Source organism: Taudactylus pleione, unplaced genomic scaffold (assembly GCF_031769625.1).
Source record: "Taudactylus pleione unplaced genomic scaffold, aTauple2 ptg000278l, whole genome shotgun sequence".
NCBI lineage: Eukaryota > Metazoa > Chordata > Amphibia > Anura > Myobatrachidae > Taudactylus > Taudactylus pleione.
In genome coordinates, this window is record NW_028284680.1 from 1,981,412 (window position 1) to 1,998,066 (window position 16,655).

General features: G+C 48.3%; 1 protein-coding gene across 2 annotated transcripts in view; it reads right to left on the reverse strand.

Moving 5' to 3' along the window:
* Positions 1-1,668: 1,668 nt before the first annotated feature.
* The window catches only part of GLB1L2 (galactosidase beta 1 like 2), a 155,731-nt gene continuing 140,744 nt past the window's right edge, over positions 1,669-16,655 (reverse strand). For both annotated transcript variants that reach the window (XM_088481831.1, XM_088481830.1), the window contains one exon: positions 1,669-2,598. In XM_088481831.1, the coding sequence (XP_088337957.1) occupies positions 2,512-2,598 (87 nt within the window). In that variant the 3' untranslated portion in view covers positions 1,669-2,511. The remainder of the gene's footprint in view (positions 2,599-16,655) is intronic.

The following is a 16,655-nucleotide window of genomic DNA, read 5'->3' on the forward strand; positions in this document are numbered from 1 at the left end:
TGATTCCGCGAGAACTGCGTTTTATTCCCTCTCGAGCGAGGCCGAATAGGGCGGCTTTACGCGGATTTTACCTCGCACCTACACGAGTGAGGTTAAGTCTGACAGCGGAGACTCACGCGCAAGAAAAATTCTCACTAATTGAAGCCCGACCAGCGCGACAATTAGGCGCGGGGTGTAACCCAGGCCCATGGCGTAAATAAGCAGCTGCTAAGGGTCTGCTGCCCATTAGGCTCTATCCCACAGGAAAAGTGGGCCTTAGATTTCAATTGTAATATAATATAATATGTCTTCATAGGGAACGTATCAGCCACTGTGTGCGAGGTAAAATACATGAGGTAATGCCCCAGATTGCTGCCAGTGTAGTTACTCCTCGGCCCTACTGGGTACTGACTGGCCATGGAGAAGACACCATGCTGGCTGGGGCTTATAACGATGCACGGAGGAGCCACTTACTAGGCAATGCCCCTGGTCAGACAGTCGGTCTGGAGGTGGACGCGCCTTGTACAGACTCTCACCTAGCAATTAGGCCGTGATCACAAAGTAACAGGACAGCCTGTCCTCTCCAGTTATATAATAATGGTGTCCATACTACGCTGTTTAATATTCCTTCATAGCCAGATTCACAGATGTGCTATTTATTCAGCATGGTAGATAAATAGCTGGGGTCAGGGGCCTTCCATACACAGGATAGCAGTGTGTACGGATCTGGTGTTTATTCCCTGGATTCTTTGGTCTATATCACAGCAGTAGGTGGCGAATTGTACATCTGCTGTTTGATATTCTTTCCCTGCTCACGGCCAAATAAACCGGTTCTATATGAATCGTTAACCAACAACATCACATGAACAATTATATTTTTCTGTTGCACAGTCTCCAAGAACGGAGGCCATTTGCCAAGTGCAAAACATCCGCGGCGTAGCCATAGGTCAGCTTTGAGCCGGTCGATTTGCACCAAGGCATCATGGATTACGGTTTATGGAACAAGATGGCAGCAGGTGATATGCTGGCAGCCTGTAGATCTAGTCTTATACCTACAATTTTGCACCTTCATATTACACTCCAGCAGAGAGCACGGGAGTGCAGTGGTTAACATTGCTGGCACATACCGTCTTCACCACGTGTGTGGGCTTGCTTCCATAGTCCAATAATATACTTATAGATTGGCTTCTGAAGGTAACCCTCGTGTGCGTCTGGTAGACTGTAAGCTCCAATAGGGCAGGGACTGATGTGGCGCTCTCTGTACTGCGCTGCGCAGTATGGTGACACTACAGTATATAAATACAGGGGAAGGACAATCACTGTACAGTATGGGGACACTACAGTATATAAATACAGGGGAAGGACAATCACTGTACAGTATGGGGACACTACAGTATATAAATACAGGGGAAGGACAATCACGCACAGTATGGGGACACTACAGTATATAAATACAGGGGAGGACAATCACTGTACAGTATGGTGACACTACAGTATATAAATACAGGGGAAGGACAATCGCTGCACAATATGGGGACACTACAGTATATAAATACAGGGGAAGGAAAATCGCTGCTCCATGAACGATGCAATAAAAAAAAGCTTCTCCCACGATAGAGGAGGATAAACCAAGCAGGAGAAAAATTGTATATTTTTTTTATTTAATTTAATAAAAGAGTAAAGGGTTAGGAGGAGGAGTTTTAGGTTTACATTTTGTTACACTTTGAAAATCATTTACACAGTTTTATTTTATAGCAACTTTCATTGTTCCTATGGGGGAAAAAATAATATGGAAACATTGTATTTGTATAAAGTGGACAGGATGGAAGGCCCTTGTTGGTATCGTTATCAACAATCTTATCTACATTTATAAATAATGTATAAAAAACAGAGAGTGCAGCTTTATACACAGACATTGTCCATACTAGTCCCTGAGTCATTTCTTATCTTTCATTTACATCGGTCTGAATCCCAAGTTCAGAAAGAGACGACGAGACGTCCTGGGGACGGATGAGGAAGACTGAATTTGTTACCAGCATTGCTGAGGTGTTCTCATACCATGAGAGTATTATAAACAGTGGCGGGAACAGTACCTTGCTTGGCCAGTAGGGGGCTGGTGATGCTGCGGTAGCCTCCCGGTCTCCCTCTTATGTACATATGCATCACTCAGAAGGGGGCCTTGGAAAGGGCTGTGGAGCCTCACAGGGACAGTACACCACTTCCAGGACTCCCATCACCTCCGGCAGCATAGCGCCCTCATACCCTGCACCCACCAGTTCCACCATGATTAGAACTTCAGGCTGGCATCCATATTGATCCTATAGAGAGTCTACATGGTCTATATGTGGATGCTTTGTATTCTGTAAAGTGTTCTTTTGTTCTCCTGTATTTGGTGTTACCAGTATTGTCACCAATGAAGATGCAGAGCGATGTGACCTCAGTACTGGTAACAATAAAGCACCAATACATTGGCTCAGGTTGCTCCACCAGACAGGCCACCATTCCTCTGCCAGCAGCCCCAGATGGCTCTAACTAGTCCACGTACTGGGTTCTACCTAAATATGTTGTATCCACCGAGTACACAGAGTTTCCAACCTCATGTTCTTCAAATATTGTAATCTGAGAGAGAGAGAGAGAGAGAGAGAGAGAGAGAGCGGTTAGGTGAGGATGAGAATCGCTAACTGCCGAGAGAGAGAGCGGTTAGGTGAGGATGAGAATCGCTAACTGCCGAGAGAGAGCGGTGAGGTGAGGATGAGAATCGCTAACCGACGAGAAAGAGCGGTTAGGTTAGGATTAGAATCGCGAACAAACGAGAGAGAGAGAGCAATTAGGTGAGAATTGCTAACTGACGAGAGAGAGAGTGGTTAGGTGAGGAAGAGAATCGCTAACTGACGAGAGAGAGAGAGAGAGAGAGAGCAATTAGGTGAGAATCGCTAACTGATGAGAGAGAGCGGTTAGGTGAGGATGAGAATCGCTAATTGACGAGAGAGAGAGCGGTTAGGTTAGGATTAGAATCGCTAACTGACGAGAGAGAGAGAGAGAGCAATTAGGTGAGAATTGCTAACTGACGAGAGAGAGAGCGGTTAGGTGAGGATGAGAATCGCTAACTGACGAGAGAGAGAGAGCGGTTAGGTGAGGATGAGAATCGGTAACTGACGAGAGAGAGAGAGAGCGGTTACGTGAGGATGAGAATTGCTAACTGACGAGAGAGAGAGAGCGGTTAGGTGAGGATGAGAATCGCTAACTGACGAGAGAGAGAGAGCGGTTAGGTGAGGATGAGAATCGGTAACTGACGAGAGAGAGAGCGGTTACGTGAGGATGAGAATTGCTAACTGACGAGAGAGAGAGAGCGGTTAGGTGAGGATGAGGATCGCTAACTGATGAGAGAGAGAGCAGTTAGGTGAGGATGAGAAACGCTAACTGACGAGAAAGAGAGAGCGTTTAGGTGAGGATGAGAATCGCTAACTGACGAGAGAGAGAGCGCGAGCGGTTAGGTAAGTAACGACAGAGAGAGGTTAGGTGAGGATGAGGATCGCTAACTGACAGAGAGAGAGATTGGTGAGGCGAGGATGAGAATCGCTAACTGACAACAGAGAGAGCGGTTAGGTGGGGATGAGAATCGCTAACTGATGAGAGAGAGCGGTTAGGTGAGGATGAGAATCGCTAACTGATGAGAGAGAGCGGTTAGGTGAGGATGAGAATCGCTAACTGACGAGAGAGAGAGCGTGAGCGGTTAGGTGAGGATTAGAATTGCTAACAAACGAGAGAGAGAGAGAGCAAGCAATTAGGTGAGAATCGCTAAATGATGAGAGAGAGAGAGCGGTTAGGTGAGGATGAGAATTGCTAACTGACGAGAGAGAGAGAGCGGTTAGGTGAGGATGAGAATCGCTGACTGACGAGAGAGAGAGAGAGAGCAGTTAGGTGAGGATGAGAATCGCTAACTGACGAGAGAGAGAGAGAGCGGTTAGGTGAGGATGAGAATCGCTAACTGGCGAGAGAGAGCGGTGAGGGGAGGATGAGAATCGCTAACTGACGAGAGAAAGAGTGCGAGCAGTTAGACGAGGATGAGAATCGCTAACTGACGAGAGAGAGAGCGAGCAATTAGGTGAGAATCGCTAACTGATGAGAGAGCGGTTAGGTGAGGATGAGAATCGCTAACTGATGAGAGAGCGGTTAGGTGAGGATGAGAATCGCTAACTGACGAGAGAGAGAGCGAGAGCGGTTGGGTTAGGATTAGAATCGCTAACAAACGAGAGAGAAAGAGCAATTAGGTGAGAATCGCTAACTGATGAGAGAGAGAGAGAGCAATTAGGTGAGAATCGCTAACTGCAGAGAGAGAGAGCGGTTAGGTGAGGATGAGAATCGCTAACTGACGAGAGAGAGAGAGCGCGGTTAGGTGAGGATGAGAATCGCTAACTGATGAGAGAGAGAGAGAGGTTAGGTGAGGATGAGAATCGCTAACTGATGAGAGAGAGAGAGAGGTTAGGTGAGGATGAGAATCGCTAACTGACGAGAGAGAGAGAGCGCGGTTAGGTGAGGATGAGAATCGCTAACTGACGAGAGAGAGCGGTTAGGTGAGGATGAGAATCGCTAACTGACGAGAGAGCGGTTAGGTGAGGATGAGAATCGCTAACTGACGAGAGAGAGAGAGCGCGAGCGGTTAGGTTAAGTAACGAGAGAGAGAGGTTAGGTGAGGATGAGGATCGCTAAGTGACGAGAAAGAGAGAGAGCGGTTAGGTGAGGATGAGAATCGCTAACTGACAGAGCGGATAGGAGAGGATGAGGATTGCTAACCGACGAGTGAGAGAGAGCGGTTAGGTGGGGATGAGAATCGCTAACTGATGAGAGAGAGCGGTTAGGTGAGGATGAGAATCGCTAACTGATGAGAGAGAGCGGTTAGGTGAGGATGAGAATCGCTAACTGACGAGAGAGAGAGCGCGAGCGGTTAGGTGAGGATAAGAATTGCTAACTGACAACAGAAAGAGCGGTTAGGTGAGGATGAGAATCGCTAACTGACGAGAGAGAGAGCGGTTAGGTTAGGATTAGAATCGCTAACAAACGAGAGAGAAAGAGCAATTAGGTGAGAATCGCTAACTGATGAGAGAGAGAGAGCAATTAGGTGAGAATCGCTAACTGACGAGAGAGAGAGAGAGAGCGGTTAGGTGAGGATGAGAATCGCTAACTGACGAACGAGAGAGAGAGAGCAGTTAGGTGAGGATGAGAATCGCTAACTGACTAGAGAGAGAGATTGGTGAGGTGAGGATGAGAATCGCTAACTGACGAGAGAGAGAGAGAGGTGAGGTGAAGATGAGAATCGCTAACTGACGAGAGAGAGAGCGGTTAGCTGAGGATGAGAATCGCTAACTGATGAGAGAGAGAGAGCGGTTAGGTGAGGATGAGAAACGCTAACTGACGAGAGAGAGAGCGGTTAGCTGAGGATGAGAATCGTTAACTGACGAGAGAGAGAGCAGTTAGCTGAGGATGAGAATCGCTAACTGATGATAGAGAGAGCGGTTAGCTGAGGATGAGAATCGCTAACTGATGAGAGAGAGACAGAGGTGAGGTGAAGATGAGAATCGCTAACTGACGAGAGAGAGAGCGGTTAGCTGAGGATGAGAATCGCTAACTGATGAGAGAGAGAGAGCGGTTAGCTGAGGATGAGAATCGCTAACTGATGAGAGAGAGAGACCGGTTAGGTGAGGATGAGAATCGCTAACTGACGAGAGAGAGAGCGGTTAGGTGAGTATTAGAATCGCTAACTGATGAGAGAGAGAGAGCGGTTAGCTGAGGATGAGAATCGCTAACTGATGAGAGAGAGAGACCGGTTAGGTGAGGATGAGAATCGCTAACTGATGAGAGAGAGCGGTTAGGTGAGGATGAGAATCGCTAACTGATGAGAGAGAGAGAGCGGTTAGGTGAGGATGAGAATCGCTAACTGACGAGAGAGAGAGCAGTTAGGTGAGTATTAGAATCGCTAACTGACGAGAGAGAGAGAGCGGTTAGCTGAGGATGAGAATCGCTAACTGATGAGAGAGAGAGCGGTTAGCTGAGGATGAGAATCGCTAACTGATGAGAGAGAGAGAGCGGTTTGGTGAGGATGAGAATCGCTAACTGACGAGAGAAAGAGTGCGAGCAGTTAGACGAGGATGAGAATCGCTAACTGACGAGAGAGAGAGCGAGCAATTAGGTGAGAATCGCTAACTGATGAGAGAGCGGTTAGGTGAGGATGAGAATCGCTAACTGATGAGAGAGCGGTTAGGTGAGGATGAGAATCGCTAACTGACGAGAGAGAGAGCGAGAGCGGTTGGGTTAGGATTAGAATCGCTAACAAACGAGAGAGAAAGAGCAATTAGGTGAGAATCGCTAACTGATGAGAGAGAGAGAGAGCAATTAGGTGAGAATCGCTAACTGCAGAGAGAGAGAGCGGTTAGGTGAGGATGAGAATCGCTAACTGACGAGAGAGAGAGAGCGCGGTTAGGTGAGGATGAGAATCGCTAACTGATGAGAGAGAGGTTAGGTGAGGATGAGAATCGCTAACTGATGAGAGAGAGAGAGAGGTTAGGTGAGGATGAGAATCGCTAACTGACGAGAGAGAGAGAGCGCGGTTAGGTGAGGATGAGAATCGCTAACTGACGAGAGAGAGCGGTTAGGTGAGGATGAGAATCGCTAACTGACGAGAGAGCGGTTAGGTGAGGATGAGAATCGCTAACTGACGAGAGAGAGAGAGCGCGAGCGGTTAGGTTAAGTAACGAGAGAGAGAGGTTAGGTGAGGATGAGGATCGCTAAGTGACGAGAAAGAGAGAGAGCGGTTAGGTGAGGATGAGAATCGCTAACTGACAGAGCGGATAGGAGAGGATGAGGATTGCTAACCGACGAGTGAGAGAGAGCGGTTAGGTGGGGATGAGAATCGCTAACTGATGAGAGAGAGCGGTTAGGTGAGGATGAGAATCGCTAACTGATGAGAGAGAGCGGTTAGGTGAGGATGAGAATCGCTAACTGACGAGAGAGAGAGCGCGAGCGGTTAGGTGAGGATAAGAATTGCTAACTGACAACAGAAAGAGCGGTTAGGTGAGGATGAGAATCGCTAACTGACGAGAGAGAGAGCGGTTAGGTTAGGATTAGAATCGCTAACAAACGAGAGAGAAAGAGCAATTAGGTGAGAATCGCTAACTGATGAGAGAGAGAGAGCAATTAGGTGAGAATCGCTAACTGACGAGAGAGAGAGAGAGAGCGGTTAGGTGAGGATGAGAATCGCTAACTGACGAACGAGAGAGAGAGAGCAGTTAGGTGAGGATGAGAATCGCTAACTGACTAGAGAGAGAGATTGGTGAGGTGAAGATGAGAATCGCTAACTGACGAGAGAGAGAGCGGTTAGCTGAGGATGAGAATCGCTAACTGATGAGAGAGAGAGAGTGGTTAGGTGAGGATGAGAAACGCTAACTGACGAGAGAGAGAGCGGTTAGCTGAGGATGAGAATCGCTAACTGACGAGAGAGAGAGAGCGGTTAGGTGAGGATGAGAATCGTTAACTGACGAGAGAGAGAGCGGTTAGCTGAGGATGAGAATCGCTAACTGATGATAGAGAGAGAGCGGTTAGCTGAGGATGAGAATCGCTAACTGATGAGAGAGAGACAGAGGTGAGGTGAAGATGAGAATCGCTAACTGACGAGAGAGAGAGCAGTTAGGTGAGGATGAGAATCGCTAACTGATGAGAGAGAGAGAGCGGTTAGGTGAGGATGAGAATCGCTAACTGATGAGAGAGAGCGGTTAGGTGAGGATGAGAATCGCTAACTGACGAGAGAGAGAGAGAGGTGAGGTGAAGATGAGAATCGCTAACTGACGAGAGAGAGAGCGGTTAGCTGAGGATGAGAATCGCTAACTGATGAGAGAGAGAGAGCGGTTAGGTGAGGATGAGAAACGCTAACTGACGAGAGAGAGAGCGGTTAGCTGAGGATGAGAATCGTTAACTGACGAGAGAGAGAGCGGTTAGCTGAGGATGAGAATCGCTAACTGATGATAGAGAGAGCGGTTAGCTGAGGATGAGAATCGCTAACTGATGAGAGAGAGACAGAGGTGAGGTGAAGATGAGAATCGCTAACTGACGAGAGAGAGAGCGGTTAGCTGAGGATGAGAATCGCTAACTGATGAGAGAGAGAGAGCGGTTAGCTGAGGATGAGAATCGCTAACTGATGAGAGAGAGAGACCGGTTAGGTGAGGATGAGAATCGCTAACTGACGAGAGAGAGAGCGGTTAGGTGAGTATTAGAATCGCTAACTGATGAGAGAGAGAGAGCGGTTAGCTGAGGATGAGAATCGCTAACTGATGAGAGAGAGAGACCGGTTAGGTGAGGATGAGAATCGCTAACTGATGAGAGAGAGCGGTTAGGTGAGGATGAGAATCGCTAACTGATGAGAGAGAGAGAGCGGTTAGGTGAGGATGAGAATCGCTAACTGACGAGAGAGAGAGCAGTTAGGTGAGTATTAGAATCGCTAACTGACGAGAGAGAGAGAGCGGTTAGCTGAGGATGAGAATCGCTAACTGATGAGAGAGAGAGCGGTTAGCTGAGGATGAGAATCGCTAACTGATGAGAGAGAGAGAGCGGTTTGGTGAGGATGAGAATCGCTAACTGACGAGAGAGAGAGCAGTTAGGTGAGTATTAGAATCGCTAACTGACGAGAGAGAGAGAGCGGTTAGCTGAGGATGAGAATCGCTAACTGATGAGAGAGAGAGCGGTTAGCTGAGGATGAGAATCGCTAACTGACGAGAGAGAGAGAGCGGTTAGCTGAGGATGAGAATCGCTAACTGATGAGAGAGAGAGGTGAGGTGAGGATGAGAATCGCTAACTGACGAGAGAGAGACTGGTGAGGTGAAGATGAGAATCGCTAACGGACGAGAGAGAGAGAGCGGTTAGCTGAGGATGAGAATCGCTAACTGATGAGAGAGAGAGAGAGGTGAGGTGAAGATGAGAATCGCTAACTGACGAGAGAGAGAGCGGTTAGCTGAGGATGAGAATCGCTAACTGATGAGAGACAGAGAGCGGTTAGGTGAGGATGAGAATCGCTAACTGATGAGAGAGAGAGGTGAGGTGAAGATGAGAATCGCTAACTGACGAGAGAGAGAGCGGTTAGCTGAGGATGAGAATCGCTAACTGATGAGAGAGAGAGAGCGGTTAGGTGAGTATTAGAATCGCTAACTGACGAGAGAGAGAGAGCGGATAGCTGAGGATGAGAATCGCTAACTGACAGAGAGAGAGCGGTTAGGTGAGGATGAGAATCGCTAACTGACGAGAGAGAGAGATTTGTGAGGTGAAGATGAGAATCGCTAACTGACGAGAGAGAGAGCGGTTAGCTGAGGATGAGAATCGCTAACTGACGAGAGAGAGAGCGGTTAGCTGAGGATGAGAATCGCTAACTGACGAGAGAGAGAGATTGGTGAGGTGAAGATGAGAATCGCTAACTGATGAGAGAGAGAGAGCGGTTAGGTGAGGATGAGAATCGCTAACTGATGAGAGAGAGAGAGCGGTTAGCTGAGGATGAGAATCGCTAACTGATGAGAGAGAGAGAGCGGTTAGGTGAGGATGAGAATTGCTAACTGATGAGAGAGAGAGAGCGGTTAGGTGAGGATGAGAATCGCTAACTGATGAGAGAGAGAGAGCGGTTAGGTGAGGATGAGAATTGCTAACTGACGAGAGAGAGAGCAGTTAGGTGAGGATGAGAATCGCTAACTGACGAGAGAGAGAGAGCGGTTAGCTGAGGATGAGAATCGCTAACTGATGAGAGAGAGAGAGAGAGGTGAGGTGAGGATGAGAATCGCTAACTGACGAGAGAGAGAGAGCGGTTAGCTGAGGATGAGAATCGCTAACTGATGAGAGAGAGACAGAGGTGAGGTGAAGATGAGAATCGCTAACTGACGAGAGAGAGAGCGGTTAGCTGAGGATGAGAATCGCTAACTGATGAGAGACAGAGAGCGGTTAGGTGAGGATGAGAATCGCTAACTGATGAGAGACAGAGAGCGGTTAGGTGAGGATGAGAATCGCTAACTGATGAGAGAGAGAGAGAGGTGAGGTGAAGATGAGAATCGCTAACTGACGAGAGAGAGAGCGGTTAGCTGAGGATGAGAATCGCTAACTGATGAGAGAGAGGTGAGGTGAGGATGAGAATCGCTAACTGATGAGAGAGAGAGAGCAGTTAGGTGAGTATTAGAATCGCTAACTGACGAGAGAGAGAGAGAGCGGTTAGCTGAGGATGAGAATCGCTAACTGATGAGAGAGAGAGCGGTTAGCTGAGGATGAGAATCGCTAACTGATGAGAGAGAGAGAGAGGTGAGGTGAGGATGAGAATCGCTAACTGACGAGAGAGAGATTGGTGAGGTGAAGATGAGAATCGCTAACTGACGAGAGAGAGAGAGCGGTTAGCTGAGGATGAGAATCGCTAACTGATGAGAGAGAGACAGAGGTGAGGTGAAGATGAGAATCGCTAACTGACGAGAGAGAGAGCAGTTAGGTGAGGATGAGAATCGTTAACTGATGAGAGAGAGAGAGCGGTTAGGTGAGGATGAGAATCGCTAACTGACGAGAGAGAGAGCAGTTAGGTGAGTATTAGAATCGCTAACTGACGAGAGAGAGAGAGCGGTTAGCTGAGGATGAGAATCGCTAACTGATGAGAGAGAGAGCGGTTAGCTGAGGATGAGAATCGCTAACTGATGAGAGAGAGAGAGTGGTTAGGTGAGGATGAGAATCGCTAACTGACGAGAGAGAGAGCAGTTAGGTGAGTATTAGAATCGCTAACTGACGAGAGAGAGAGAGAGCGGTTAGCTGAGGATGAGAATCGCTAACTGATGAGAGAGAGAGCGGTTAGCTGAGGATGAGAATCGCTAACTGACGAGAGAGAGAGAGCGGTTAGCTGAGGATGAGAATCGCTAACTGATGAGAGAGAGAGAGAGGTGAGGTGAGGATGAGAATCGCTAACTGACGAGAGAGAGATTGGTGAGGTGAAGATGAGAATCGCTAACTGACGAGAGAGAGAGAGCGGTTAGCTGAGGATGAGAATCGCTAACTGATGAGAGAGAGAGAGAGGTGAGGTGAAGATGAGAATCGCTAACTGATGAGACAGAGAGAGCGGTTAGCTGAGGATGAGAATCGCTAACTGATGAGAGACAGAGAGCGGTTAGGTGAGGATGAGAATCGCTAACTGATGAGAGACAGAGAGCGGTTAGGTGAGGATGAGAATCGCTAACTGATGAGAGAGAGAGAGAGGTGAGGTGAAGATGAGAATCGCTAACTGACGAGAGAGAGAGCGGTTAGCTGAGGATGAGAATCGCTAACTGATGAGAGAGAGAGAGAGAGAGGTGAGGTGAGGATGAGAATCGCTAACTGACGAGAGAGAGATTGGTGAGGTGAAGATGAGAATCGCTAACTGACTAGAGAGAGAGCGGTTAGCTGAGGATGAGAATCGCTAACTGACGAGAGAGAGAGCAGTTAGCTGAGGATGAGAATCGCTAACTGACGAGAGAGAGAGATTGGTAAGGTGAAGATGAGAATCGCTAACTGACGAGAGAGAGAGCGGTTAGCTGAGGATGAGAATCGCTAACTGATGAGAGAGAGCGGTTAGGTGAGGATGAGAATCGCTAACTGATGAGAGAGAGCGGTTAGGTGAGGATGAGAATCGCTAACTGACGAGAGAGAGAGCGCGAGCGGTTAGGTGAGGATAAGAATTGCTAACTGACAACAGAAAGAGCGGTTAGGTGAGGATGAGAATCGCTAACTGACGAGAGAGAGAGCGGTTAGGTGAGGATTAGAATCGCTAACAAACGAGAGAGAAAGAGCAATTAGGTGAGAATCGCTAACTGATGAGAGAGAGAGCGGTTAGGTGAGGATGAGAATCGCTAACTGACGAACGAGAGAGAGAGAGCAGTTAGGTGAGGATGAGAATCGCTAACTGACTAGAGAGAGAGATTGGTGAGGTGAAGATGAGAATCGCTAACTGACGAGAGAGAGAGCGGTTAGCTGAGAATGAGAATCGCTAACTGATGAGAGAGAGAGAGCGGTTAGGTGAGGATGAGAAACGCTAACTGACGAGAGAGAGAGCGGTTAGCTGAGGATGAGAATCGCTAACTGACGAGAGAGAGAGAGCGGTTAGGTGAGGATGAGAATCGTTAACTGACGAGAGAGAGAGCGGTTAGCTGAGGATGAGAATCGCTAACTGATGAGAGAGAGAGAGAGAGGTGAGGTGAAGATGAGAATCGCTAACTGACGAGAGAGAGAGCGGTTAGCTGAGGATGAGAATCGCTAACTGATGAGAGAGAGAGAGCGGTTAGGTGAGTATTAGAATCGCTAACTGACGAGAGAGAGAGAGCGGTTAGCTGAGGATGAGAATCGCTAACTGATGAGAGAGAGGTGAGGTGAGGAGGAGAATCGCTAACTGACGAGAGAGAGATTGGTGAGGTGAAGATGAGAATCGCTAACTGACGAGAGAGAGAGCGGTTAGCTGAGGATGAGAATCGCTAACTGATGAGAGACAGAGAGCGGTTAGGTGAGGATGAGAATCGCTAACTGACAGAGAGAGAGAGATTGGTGAGGTGAAGATGAGAATCGCTAACTGACGAGAGAGAGAGCGGTTAGCTGAGGATGAGAATCGCTAACTGACGAGAGAGAGAGCGGTTAGCTGAGGATGAGAATCGCTAACTGACGAGAGAGAGAGATTGGTGAGGTGAAGATGAGAATCGCTAACTGACGAGAGAGAGAGAGCGGTTAGGTGAGGATGAGAATCGCTAACTGATGAGAGAGAGAGAGCGGATAGCTGAGGATGAGAATCGCTAACTGATGAGAGAGAGAGAGAGCGGTTAGGTGAGGATGAGAATCGCTAACTGATGAGAGAGAGAGAGCGGTTAGGTGAGGATGAGAATCGCTAACTGACGAGAGAGAGAGCGGTTAGGTGAGGATGAGAATCGCTAACTGATGAGAGAGAGAGAGCGGTTAGGTGAGGATGAGAATCGCTAACTGACGAGAGAGAGAGAGCGGTTAGCTGAGGATGAGAATCGCTAACTGATGAGAGAGAGAGAGAGGTGAGGTGAGGATGAGAATCGCTAACTGACGAGAGAGAGAGAGCGGTTAGCTGAGGATGAGAATCGCTAACTGATGAGAGAGAGAGAGAGCGGTTAGGTGAGGATGAGAATCGCTAACTGACGAGAGAGAGAGCGGTTAGCTGAGGATGAGAATCGCTAACTGATGAGAGAGAGAGAGCAGTTAGGTGAGTATTAGAATCGCTAACTGACGAGAGAGAGAGAGCGGTTAGCTGAGGATGAGAATCGCTAACTGATGAGAGAGAGAGCGGTTAGCTGAGGATGAGAATCGCTAACTGATGAGAGAGAGAGAGAGAGAGGTGAGGTGAGGATGAGAATCGCTAACTGACGAGAGAGAGATTGGTGAGGTGAAGATGAGAATCGCTAACTGACGAGAGAGAGAGCGCGGTTAGCTGAGGATGAGAATCGCTAACTGATGAGAGAGAGACAGAGGTGAGGTGAAGATGAGAATCGCTAACTGACGAGAGAGAGAGCGGTTAGCTGAGGATGAGAATCGCTAACTGATGAGAGACAGAGAGCGGTTAGGTGAGGATAAGAATCGCTAACTGATGAGAGACAGAGAGCGGTTAGGTGAGGATGAGAATCGCTAACTGATGAGAGAGAGAGAGAGGTGAGGTGAAGATGAGAATCGCTAACTGACGAGAGAGAGATCGGTTAGCTGAGGATGACAATCGCTAACTGACGAGAGAGAGAGAGCGGTTAGCTGAGGATGAGAATCGCTAACTGATGAGAGAGAGAGGTGAGGTGAGGATGAGAATCGCTAACTGACGAGAGAGAGATTGGTGAGGTGAAGATGAGAATCGCTAACTGACGAGAGAGAGAGCGGTTAGGTGAGGATGAGAATCGCTAACTGACGAGAGAGAGAGCAGTTAGGTGAGGATGAGAATCGTTAACTGATGAGAGAGAGAGAGCGGTTAGGTGAGGATGAGAATCGCTAACTGACGAGAGAGAGAGCAGTTAGGTGAGTATTAGAATCGCTAACTGACGAGAGAGAGAGAGCGGTTAGCTGAGGATGAGAATCGCTAACTGATGAGAGAGAGAGCGGTTAGCTGAGGATGAGAATCGCTAACTGATGAGAGAGAGAGAGTGGTTAGGTGAGGATGAGAATCGCTAACTGACGAGAGAGAGAGCAGTTAGGTGAGTATTAGAATCGCTAACTGACGAGAGAGAGAGAGCGGTTAGCTGAGGATGAGAATCGCTAACTGATGAGAGAGAGAGCGGTTAGCTGAGGATGAGAATCGCTAACTGACGAGAGAGAGAGAGCGGTTAGCTAAGGATGAGAATCGCTAACTGATGAGAGAGAGAGAGAGGTGAGGTGAGGATGAGAATCGCTAACTGACGAGAGAGAGATTGGTGAGGTGAAGATGAGAATCGCTAACTGACGAGAGAGAGAGAGCGGTTAGCTGAGGATGAGAATCGCTAACTGATGAGAGAGAGAGGTGAGGTGAAGATGAGAATCGCTAACTGATGAGACAGAGAGAGCGGTTAGCTGAGGATGAGAATCGCTAACTGATGAGAGACAGAGAGCGGTTAGGTGAGGATGAGAATCGCTAACTGATGAGAGAGAGAGAGAGGTGAGGTGAGGATGAGAATCGCTAACTGATGAGAGAGAGAGAGAGGTGAGGTGAAGATGAGAATCGCTAACTGACGAGAGAGAGAGCGGTTAGCTGAGGATGAGAATCGCTAACTGATGAGAGAGAGAGAGAGGTGAGGTGAGGATGAGAATCGCTAACTGACGAGAGAGAGATTGGTGAGGTGAAGATGAGAATCGCTAACTGACTAGAGAGAGAGCGGTTAGCTGAGGATGAGAATCGCTAACTGACGAGAGAGAGAGCAGTTAGCTGAGGATGAGAATCGCTAACTGACGAGAGAGAGAGATTGGTGAGGTGAAGATGAGAATCGCTAACTGACGAGAGAGAGAGCGGTTAGCTGAGGATGAGAATCGCTAACTGATGAGAGAGAGAGAGCGGTTAGGTGAGGATGAGAATCGCTAACTGATGAGAGAGAGAGCAGTTAGGCGAGGATGAGAAACGCTAACTGACGAGAGAGAGAGAGCAATTAGGTGAGATTCGCTAACTGATGAGAGAGAGAGCAGTTAGGTGAGGATGAGATTCGCTAACTGACGAGAGAGAGAGAGCGCGAGCGGTTAGGTGAGGATTGGAATCGCTAAGTAACGAGAGAGAGAGAGAGGTTAGGTGAGGATCGCTAAGTGACGAGAAAGAGAGAGCGGTTACGTGAGGAGGAGAATCGCTAACGGACGAGAGAGAGCAGTGAGGTGAGGATGAGAATCGCTAACTGACGAGAGAGAGAGATTGGTGAGGTGAAGATGAGAATCGCTAACTGATGAGAGAGAGAGAGCGGTTAGGTGAGGATGAGAATCGCTAACTGACGAGAGAAAGCGCGAGCGGTTAGGTGAGGATGAGAATCGCTAACTGACGAGAGAGAGCGCGAGCGGTTAGGTGAGGATGAGAATCGCTAACTGATGAGAGAGAGAGAGCGGTTACGTGAGGATGAGAATCGCTAACTGACGAGAGAGAGCGGTGAGGTGAGGATGAGAATCGCTAACTGACGAGAGAGAGCGGTGAGGTGAGGATGAGAATCGCTAACTGACGAGAGAGAGCGGTTAGGTGAGGATGAGAATCGCTAACTGATGAGAGAGAGAGAGCAATTAGGTGATAATCGCTAACTGACTAGAGAGAGAGCGGTTAGGTGAGGATGAGAATCGCTAACTGATGAGAGAGAGAGAGAGAGAGAGAGAGAGAGCACGGTTAGCTGAGGATGAGAATCGCTAATTGACGAGAGAGAGGTTAGGTGAGGATGAGGATCGCTAAATGACGAGAGAGAGAGCAGTTAGGTGAGGATGAGAATCGCTAACTGACGAGAGAGAGAGCAGTTAGGTGAGGATGAGAATCGCTAACTGGCGAGAGAGAGAGCGGTTAGCTGAGGATGAGAATCGCTAACTGATGAGAGAGAGAGAGCGGTTAGGTGAGGATGAGAATCGCTAACTGATGAGAGAGAGAGAGGTGAGGTGAGGATGAGAATCGCTAACTGATGAGAGAGAGAGAGGTGAGGTGAGGATGAGAATCGCTAACTGATGAGAGAGAGAGAGGTGAGGTGAGGATGAGAATCGCTAACTGACGAGAGAGAGGTGAGGTGAGGATGAGGATCGCTAACTGATGAGAGAGAGAGAGCGGTTAGGTGAGGATGAGAATCGCTAACTGACGAGAGAGAGCGCGATCAGTTAGGTGAGGATGAGAATCGCTAACTGATGAGAGAGAGGGAGAGAGCGGTTACGTGAGGATGAGAATCGCTAACTGACGAGAGAGAGAGAGGTGAGGTGAGGATGAGAATCGCTAACTGACGAGAGAGAGAGGTGAGGTGAGGATGAGAATCGCTAACTAATAGAGCGCGGTTACGTGAGGATGAGAATCGCTAACTGACGAGAGAGAGATTGGTGAGGTGAGGATGAGAATCGCTAACTGATGAGAGAGAGATTGGTGAGGTGAGGATGAGAATCGCTAACTGATGAGAGAGAGATTGGTGAGGTGAGGATGAGAATCGCTAACTGACGAGAGAGAGAGAGCAATTAGGTGATAA